Source organism: Erpetoichthys calabaricus, chromosome 7 (assembly GCF_900747795.2).
Source record: "Erpetoichthys calabaricus chromosome 7, fErpCal1.3, whole genome shotgun sequence".
Classification (NCBI taxonomy): domain Eukaryota; kingdom Metazoa; phylum Chordata; class Cladistia; order Polypteriformes; family Polypteridae; genus Erpetoichthys; species Erpetoichthys calabaricus.
The window spans coordinates 90,199,969-90,210,007 of NC_041400.2; the positions used below are offsets into that span (position 1 = coordinate 90,199,969).

A 10,039-nucleotide genomic window follows, 5' to 3' on the forward strand; every position below is an offset into this window, starting at 1 on the left:
ACAGTGGCGCAGTGGTAGCACTGCTGCCTCACAGTAAGAAGACCTGGGTTTGCTTCCCGGGTCCTCCCTGCGTGGAGTTTGCATGTTCTCTCCGTGTCTGCATGGGTTTCCTCCGGGTGCTCCAGTTTCCTCCCACTGTCCAAAGACATGCAGGTTAGGTGGATTGGCAATCCTAAATTGTCCCTATTCTGTGCTTGTGTGTGTCCTGTGGTGGACTGGTCCCCTGCCCAGGATTTGTTCCTGCCTTGAGAAGTGTGTTGGCTGGGATTGGCTCCAGCAGACCTCCGTGACCCTGTGTTAGGATACAGTATAGCAGTTTGGACTGTCTGAACTCTTGATGCATATTTTTCAAAGATTTTTAGACTATGAAGAAATTCATAAAGACTGGACGATTTTGAAATGATCCTGTTGTAAAAAAAAGTGATTAGGCTGATCCAAATAACTATAGGCTAATAAGCTTAAAATTAATCTCAGGTCATTTATTGAAAGCAAGTTTTAAAGAAAGGATCACAGAGCACGTGTCTAGAACAGGTGTGTTAGCAAATAAGCAACTAAGACTTTAGGGACTTTCAAAACTTGACTTGATGTTTTTTTGGAAGAAATAAATAGATAGCTTTGGGGGGATGAATGGCCTGTTCTTGTCTAGAGTGTTCTAATGTTCTAATGTTCTAAAATAGTCAGCATGCATTCAGTCAGAGAAGGTCATGTTTCACTAACATACTAGAATTTTATGAGGAAGCAACAAAAGCATATAATAAGATAGGTGCATATGACATTTATCTTGATTTTCAGACGGCTTTTGATAAGGTGTCACATGAGAATATAGTGCTCAACTAAAACAAGAGGCAATTCAGGGCATGGTGTGTAGGTGGGTACTAAAATGCTCAAACGAAGGACTCAAAGGGTTGTGGTAAGAGGGATTTTTTCAGAATTAGATGATGTCAAAAGTGGTGTCCCTCGGGGATCAGTGTGGATGCCGCTACTCCTTTAATATACATAACTGATCCATACAAGTATATAATTAATAAGCTGGTTAAGTTTGCAGATGATACCAAAGTAGGTTACAGGGTAGATAATGCTGAATAAACTAAATCAGATTTGATTTGTGGCAGATGAAATTTAATGCATATAAATGTAAAGTATTACATTTTGGAAGAAGAAATGGTAGATATGAACACACAATAGGAGGTCTAAAATTTGAAAGTACACTTTATGACAAAGTTCTAGGAATTCTAGAGGACTTATCACTATCTACATCAAGACAGTGAATAGAAATGATCAAGAAGGCTAATAAGCTTTATCAGGATGTGTGGAGTACAAGTCAAGGGAGTTTATACTTAACTTATGCAACTTACAAGTGGTGACTCACCTAGAGTACTGTGTACAGTTTTGGTCTTCATATTACAAAAAGGATGTAGCGGCATTAGAGGAAGTCCAGAGAACTGCAACTAGACTGATTTATGGACTGAGAGATATGAGTTATGAGGAAAAATTAAAGGAGCTGAACCTTTTAGGTTTAAGCAAACAGAGATTAAGAATAGACATGAATGAAGTGTTTAAAGTTATTAAAGGGGTTAGTACAGTTGATCTCAGCTGTCACATTAAAATTAGCTCTTCAACAAAAACATGGGCATACGGTTGAAAACTTGTTAAAGAAACCATCTTCATCCTAGCGTTTATCCCGCATGGCAGGGTCCGCTTTTCTGCAAATCCGTCTCCATTTGGCACGGTCAAGGGCATCTTCTGGGGCGGCATTGGCGGTCTTCATGTCTTCCTTTATTCTGTCCATCCACCTCTTTTTCAGCCTGCCACGTGGGCGCTGACCACCAGGGTCTAGCCGCATAGCCGTTTTTGCTATCGAGTTGTCGTCTGCGCGCGCGACGTGTCCATACTACCGTAGCCGTGCCTCACGCATTTTCTCCGTGATTGGTACGATGCCGAGGAGCTTTCTGACGTCTTCATTCATGACTTGGTCCCAGCACGTGAGGCCTAGGTACCACCTCAGCATTCGCATTTCCATCGTATGTAGGGCCTGCTCATGCTTGGCGTTGTCTGGGCAACAATCCGATCCATACAGGGTGACTGGGCGGATTACAGTCTTATAAATCTTGGCCTTGAGGTGGTCAGGCATTCGGCGGTCACACAGCACGCCCGTTACTTGACGGCACTTAGCTCGCACATCGGGAAGGATGTCCCCGTCGTTACTGATCGTCGATCCCAGATACTTGAATTCATGGGTCTTCTTTAGGTCTTCTCTGTCGATGCTGATAGTGCCATCGGTTTGGAGGCCAGCTTCCATGTATTCAGTCTTCTTGATGTTGAGTCTCATGCCATGGTCGGTCAGGCGTGTCTTCCACTGCTGCGTATATTGTTGCAGCTCACTTCTAGATTGGTTTGCCAGGAATACGTCGTCAGCGTATAAAAGTGACCATGGTTGGGGAGTTTGGAGATGTGTCCATACAGAGGATGAACAGAAGGGGCGAAAGGGCCGAGCCTTGATGTACTCCCACGTTGATGGCGAAGGGCGGTGAGATTCCCACGGAGCATCTGACTACACTGGTGACGTTTATGTAGAGCAATTTGACCCAGTCGACGTAAGTTTCCGGGACTCCGTGAGATCGCAGGGCATGCCAGATAAGGTCGTGTGGCACTCTATCGAATGCCTTCTCCAAGTCCAGGAATGCCATGTGGACTATTCGATTTTTCTCTCGGTGTTTCTCCACCAGCAGTCTCACGGCGTGTATGGCGTCAGTGGTTCCGCATCCCTTAACAAACCCACACTGGTTAGGGGTGATCGTGACGATCCGTCGCAGGCGGGCGTCTAGGATCCTTTCGAATATTTTCATAGTGTGGAATAGGAGGCGGATTGGTCGGTAGTTAGCGCAATCGGTGACATCGCCCTTGGTTTTCCAAATGGGGATGGTGACGCTAGTTGTCCAGGCCGCTGGTATCCTGCCCTCTCTGATGATGTTATTGAATAGGGTACTGAGAGCGGCGGCTCCTTGCTGGCCGAGGAGTTTCCAGGCTTCGATGGGGATATCGTCGGGGCCAGGCGCTTTTCCATTCTTCATTTTCTTCATGGCATCCTTGATCTCAGCAGTCGTAATCGGCGGGACTGGGCCATAGACGGGGGCGGTGCTGTGGATTGGCGGGTGGGGGAATTCTTCATTACTGATCTGGGAGAAGTGCTCACTCCAGCGTTCGAGGATAGCTGGTGGATCACGCAGGACCTTCTGATTGACGTCTTTGATATGTTTCACTTGGCCGATGTCCTTTGTTGAACAGTGTCGGCTGCTGGCCAGGCGGTATATCTTGTTCGCTCCTCCAGGCTCGTCCAAGTCGTGGTAGAGCTGGTCATAGTGCGCAGTCTTTGCCACTGTCACCGCCTTCTTCGCCTTCAGGCTCTTGTACCGTTGATAGTCCTCGTCTTCTCTAGACTGGCGCCACTTCTTTAGCGCTGACTTCTTTTCTTTCACGGCGCTTTGGACTTCTGTATTCCACCACCATGTTTGCTTTTCAATAAAGCACTTTCCTGGCTTGGTCTTCCCTAGGACGTTGGTTGCTGCTTCTCGGATTTGGTCGGCTATCTTGTTCCATCTGGTCTCGATTAACTGGTTGCTGTCGTTGTTGAAGTTGATCGATTTGAGTGCCTCAGTGAGGTCTCTTCTGCCTTCGGCCATCCTCCACCATTTGATCTTTTCCTCATTGGTGGTTCTCACTTGTCGCCATTGGCCGAGGTCTAGCTTGAGGTCCATGACGAGTAGCCGATGTTGTGGGCAGATGTTGGTCGACGGGATTACTTTGACATCGGTTACCAGTTTCAGGTGCTGCCTTCGGGTGAGGAGGTAATCGATTTGCGTTTCTCTTCCCCCGCTAGAGTATGTGACGAGGTGTGTTAGCTTCTTCTTAAAGAAAGTGTTGGCCACTGCGAGATCATGCGCTTCCGCACAATCCAGGGCACGTTCCCCGTCCTCATTGCGGCTTCCGTAACCTTGCCCGCCATGAAACCTTTCATAGCCATTCCTATCTCATCCAACGTGACCATTGAGATCACCGCCAATGGCATTATATTCTTCGGGTCCAAGTGCTCGAAGGTGGACATCGAGACTTTCCCAGAAATCTTCTTTGTCTGATTCCGAGCAGTTGGTCTGGGGGGCGTAGCAGGAGGTCACTCGCATAGTGATGTCGCCCGTGTCGATCTTGAGTGACATGAGCCGATCTGACATTCGAGTCACTTCGACCACATTGTCCCGTACTTTCTGGCTGACCACTATTCCCACACCATTTTGGGGCTTGTTGCCGTTGTAGAATAGCTTAAATCCATCGCCTATATCCCTTGCCTTTGCACCAGTCCATTTGGTTTCTTGGATGCACGCGATGTCGATGCGGCGGATCTTAAGGGTGTCGGCTAATTCTCGGCTTCGTCCTGTCATCGTGCCGATGTTAAGGGTACCCAATCGTAGTGGTTGTTGTTGTTGTTGGACTCGCTTCTTTGGCCTGCCTCGTCCATGGGCAGGTAGTCCTTGTCCACTACTCACGACGCTCGGGCGAGGGCGCCGCGCGTCGCCTCCAGGGGACGCCCTAGCATTATTTTCCAAATTTTGAGACGTTGTTGCCATTTGATGTGACCAAGGAATGAATCGACCGATGTGTCGCTCCACCTGACGTCGAACACCCTCACCGTTAGCCAATTTCCCAAAGGGGTCGTTGTTACCAGCCGGCACCGCGAGGAGGTGGTGATGGGATTTTGCCAGCCATTAAAGAAACCATAAGCACATGAAATAAATTACTAAGTAATATGGTGGACAGCAAGACTTTAAGGACATTTAAATATCAAATTGATGTTATGTTAGACATTTCAAAGAGAATAGACAAGCCTGTTGGGCTGAATGGCCTACTCTTGTCGCAATTTTCTTTTACGTTTTAATGTTCTAACAAATAAGCTGGGTCTAAAGAATGAATGGATGGAATGATATATTAAGTACAATTATATAATATATTATGACGAATATAATATTATGTAAAAATTACATAAATTCTAACTTTCAAGTTATCTTGCAGTAGTCATTCATTTTTCTTTTCCATTCCAAGATCAAAGCAAGTTAAGAGTCTGTCTCTGACTGTTTTAGATCAAATTTCATACTAACAGCAAAGCCCAATGTTTCTCAACTACCACTATCTTTTCAAAGATCATGAAATTAATTTTGTTTTGGGTTAGATACCTGGATCATTGTTTCTAACTGAACCATTCATTTGTAGTCCACTTCAAATGTATTGGAATGACTGTTCTGAAATTTTGCTGCTTTTTAACTGTGATTGTTTCATTTCAAGTTCTATGCAACACATTACATTTTATGAAATAACAGGCAAGGAAACTATCCTGAGTATTTATTTGCATGCCAGTTTTTTCCCCCTAACATCATTAAATTAACGACATGTAGACTTGAAAGGAGTGTTCTGATGACAGGTATTAAATATTTCCCCTTTAGGCTGACAAAAAAGATGCCGTCTTCTAGCCTGATGAAAATTAAATGTACGAGATGAATCATTGCTTAGGAAAACCAATTTATTTAGTCACTTGGAGGTGCTAAGTCATTTATTACATGTCAGTATGTGCTGTTAGTTCAATTTAATTTGGGAGGGGGAGCTGAAACTTAAGCTTCAGAGTTGTTAAGGTAAATTCAGAAGAAAAATTACATTTCTGCAAAAACTCTCTGGGAGCAATTGGATAGTAACTGCTTGAGGATTAAGTATGCATTGCTTGCTGGGTAAATGGTGTTCTTTAAAAGGATGAGAAGTTTTTTTGCATTACAAAGATCAATGAGATGTTCCACAGGCATTCAGGAGTCTGCCACTCTACTGCCATCACTAAAGCACTGAAGAGCAACAGGTAAATTACCAATGCATTAGTAAGAAAAAAAAAATGTGGCTTCTTATGCAGAAGTCTTTGAAGTGGTCAAAAATGTTTTATTCACAAACAGCACAATGACAAAATGAGTGCATTGTGCATGAAAAGATCGGTAAGACTAAGAGTTTGCTGTACTGTATGTATTATCACTAAAACATATGAGAAGCAATCCTGCTCACTTGACACACTATTTTGAACTCAAAGCCACTTTCCTAGTGGCATGCAGAAAGTGGACATATGAAAACATTATAAACTTAATTATGTGAGGCATTTTTCTTGGGAATTAAACTAAATTATAAATGTTGTGTTGTGAAAGGGCAGGTCAAGGGTAGAGAGGTGCTCCAGAAATCAGGTGGCAGATTTCTCAGTGTCTCAGTATTCTTTTATGGTACTGTTAGCATTATAACATAATGGAAAATGCAGTTGTACAAAAATAGAGGTACATGTGAAATAGGTTGAAACATTCCAAAGTATACTGTATGAGTCACATTTTGAGATTGTAATGTATTTAACCTCTGTATGTGTCATAAATAAGCATATACATTGTATCACTCTTTAACTGGCATAACTGTCCCCTCACTTAGTAACAATTTCAGTTTTCATGAAATAGTCATACAGTAATTATCATTTTTGCTTTATCATTGTAACCTGATGCTGTGGTGGAAGGGTCTTGGATAAAGACAGGTGCTGATATTCCCTGATTATGTTATTTAATACTTCAGAAAGTGTATATTTTGTTATAAAAAGCAGGACAAAAAATTCATAACATAAATATCATAGTTTGCATTTGGAAGGCTATAAACTAATAAGCCACTTAGTGGTATTGCCTATTTAGATTTATAAGTTGTGTTAAAGTTGTTAAAATATCTAGTATCTGTCATTGCTGCTCTTGTAAATTTAGATAATGACATGTTTGGCATCTGAAAAAATGTCTTCTTTACTGATAACGTTTTGAGGGGTTAAGGAGTCTATTCGTAATGATCCAAAATGCTGCTGCAAGAATTATTACAAGAACAAGAAAATACGAACACATAACTCCATAAATCCTTACACTGGCTCCCAGTTAAGTTTAGGGCGGATTTCAAAATCCTCCTTTTAACATATTAAGCCTTAAATGGTCAAGGTCCAGCTTAATTGTCTGAACTTCTCATGACTTACAAACCAGAACGTACATTAAGATCTCAAGATGCCGGTCTGCTTATGATTCCAAGGATTAACAGTGGGAAGTTGAGCTTTTAGTTACAGGGCCCCTAAACTGTGGAATGGCCTGCCTGCTACTATAAGAGATGCCCCATTGGTCTCAGCTTTTAAATCCCCACTGAAGACTCACTACTTCAGTTTAGTATACCATGACTAGAGCTGCTGATTAACTGTACAGGCTGCATCTCTGTTGTTAGTCATTAGCACTAAAACATTAGTAATATGATAATTATAATTTGTTACTAACCCTCACCTATTCTGTTTCTCTTCTCGGTACTCAAATGTGGCACTTGGTGTCACGGCCCATCTGCTAAGTTGTTTTACCTGCCTAAGGTAAAGTCATCTCTGATGGAGGATCACAGGAATCGTTGGGTAGAGGGGTCCTTTCATTGGATTGGCTGGCCCGGCGTTGTCTAAGCTGAGGAATGGCCAACTGGGGGAGGCAGCTTGATGGCTGAGGTCTCCAGGACTCTAAACAAATCCAAGTCTTATTATGTGACATCATCTACTGTTAAATTCTGCTCTGTACTTATAATATTTTAATTTTACTATTATACTGTATTGAGGATTACTTGTGTTTTGTTCTGTGTATTGTATTGTATTGACCCCCTTCTTTTTGACACCCACTGCACACCCCAACCTACCTGGAAAGGGGTCTCTCTTTGATCTGCCCTTCCCAAGGTTACTTCCATTTTTTTCCCTACAAGGGATTTTTTGGGAGTTTTTCCTTGTCTTCTTGGAGAGTCGAGGCTCGGGGGCTGTCAAGAGGCAGGGCCTTTTAAAGCCCATTGCGGCACTTCATGTGTGATTTTGGGGTATATAAAAATAAATTCTATTGCATTGTATTGTATTTATGTTTTCTTCTGGTGTGTTTTTACCACTATTAAATATGTTTCACATCCTCTTAGTGCTACTTTGTTTTTCTTATGAATGCCACAATTCTGTGGTAATTGTATTGACTGTTTCTATGCTGTTTCTAGGCTTGAAGACCAGAAATGTGTAACTTGTGACATCATTACTGCAATGCCATAAAGGTCAGCGTCTTATATTTTCTCATAGTTCAAGATTTGGATTTAAGAATGAATACCTTCAGTGTCTTGTTTTTATTGTTAGTTTCTTAGTTACTGGTTACTATAGCTTTTTTTTGCTCTCTGACTAAGAATTACAGCTCAAGTTTTTTGTTTTTTTTTGCTCTGGGAACGTGTTCCTATTTTGGCTTATGGTTCACTGCACTGTTTTTAACCATTATTCTGGTTACACATCACTTTGTTTATTTAAAATTAGTCATTCTGGCTTTGACCCCTGGTTGAATTCTTATAAGTCTGTGCCATCTCCTGATTCCATTCTCTCTCTCTCAAAACTATAGTCACCCTGTGTGCAATCTTCACTTTATAGACCACTTTCTTTATTTTGCTGTAAATGGGCCTATAAAGACAGATAAATCTTTCTGTGATTTCATTTCAGTACTGTAGATTGAAAGGTAGATTCATAGTTTTGTTTAAGGACTTGACTGCCACTTAACCACTATACCTGGAGTATTGCCACTGCTGTCCCTGTCCCTATGGTTGTCCTGGTTGTGAGTATTTGGATATCTAGGGAGGGAAACTAAATTCAAAAATATGCTAAAACCTTATTTTCATAGATTTTTCATTAGTTACGCAGATGACTGTTTTTAGTGTGCAATGGCCACCAGCCCCTGATCCTAACAAATGCCTTTGTCCAGTCCATTGGTTAAATCACTCAGCCCTTCTTTCTTTATTCATTAACAAGAACACTGTTATACATGAACTAATCCACTTGGATCAAGTTCAGATAACCATGAATTTAAGTTTGAAGGTGCCAGGTCTTATCCCAACTGCTTCACACTTTTCCAAGAATAATCAAGTATAATCAAAAGGACAATCTGATCTCCAAAAAACAGAGATGTAACTCTGTGGTCCCACAACTGGATAGCACCCAAGCCACAATAAACCATCTGTGAAAATCACCAACAACAGTCCTAAAATCCTCTTAAATTGATTTAAGTTAATGTTTAAAATACATACATGTGTTTCTTGCATTTATTAAATGTCACAAAAACAAAATGTCAATATTTTACTTCATAAAATATTTTGATTAAATTATACAATTCATATGCATATGTCATGCAAAACAATATCAGAACAGCATAAAATAAGTCTTTTTAAATCTTTACCAGTAAATTAAAATGCCTTCCACATCCTTCAACTCATGAAATTCAGAACAGAAGCTGGTCGAATCTGATCCTAGTGACAGTAATAGTGTGTCTACCAAACATGATTCATCTTTTCAGGCAGCATGGCAGGACTGTCATTAATGCGTGGGAGTCAGCTCTGCCGTTGAGAACTTTAACATTCAATATTATACTGACAGAACTAGATACACAGTATTTCTATTTTGAAAAAGGAAGGGAATAAACTAAAGACTTACTAGGTGCTTTATCTAGAATGATCAGAGTTTGACTTTTTTGGAATCCCTGATTAACACAAATCAAACACTAGACTACTGTGTTCAGAAACATTCAGATATGGCAAGAAAATTCTAAATAAAACTGCCTTACTTGTACTTTGTCTAAATAGTATCCACAAAATTATTCCTCATATTATTGAAAGATATTTTTTAAAGTCAAATGCTATTTAGAAAAACAGCATGCAGCTGCATGGTGTATACTGCATATGCAAAACACTAAGCGACTGTTGCGTACAAATGCTGAAGGAGAAAAGAGCAGAAAAAAGATAACAGCCGTTGTATTTAAAAAATAAAGAAGCGGATCCTACACTTTTCAGGTATTCATCTAAGGATGCACTCTGATTGTGTAATCCATTGGCCATTATATGCACTTTTTAAATGTAATTGCCAAAGATAATATGTAAATGATTTATTGTGTGCCAGGCTTCCTTAGAAATGCTGACA

At 41.2% G+C, this 10,039-nt stretch overlaps 2 protein-coding genes across 2 annotated transcripts; both read right to left on the bottom strand.

The window, feature by feature from the left end:
• Positions 1–3,093: 3,093 nt before the first annotated feature.
• On the bottom strand, positions 3,094–4,025 carry LOC127528739 (uncharacterized; the record flags this gene model as incomplete). Its single annotated transcript, XM_051929455.1, has 2 exons — positions 3,094–3,138; positions 3,231–4,025. Coding segments are annotated over 2 exons (840 nt in total), but the record flags the coding sequence as incomplete, so codon positions are not given.
• Positions 3,987–4,619, bottom strand: LOC127528740 (craniofacial development protein 2-like). Its single transcript, XM_051929456.1, has one exon. The coding sequence runs from the start codon at positions 4,617–4,619 to the stop codon at positions 4,029–4,031; it is 591 nt and encodes a 196-aa protein (XP_051785416.1). The 3' UTR covers positions 3,987–4,028.
• Positions 4,620–10,039: the final 5,420 nt, after the last annotated feature.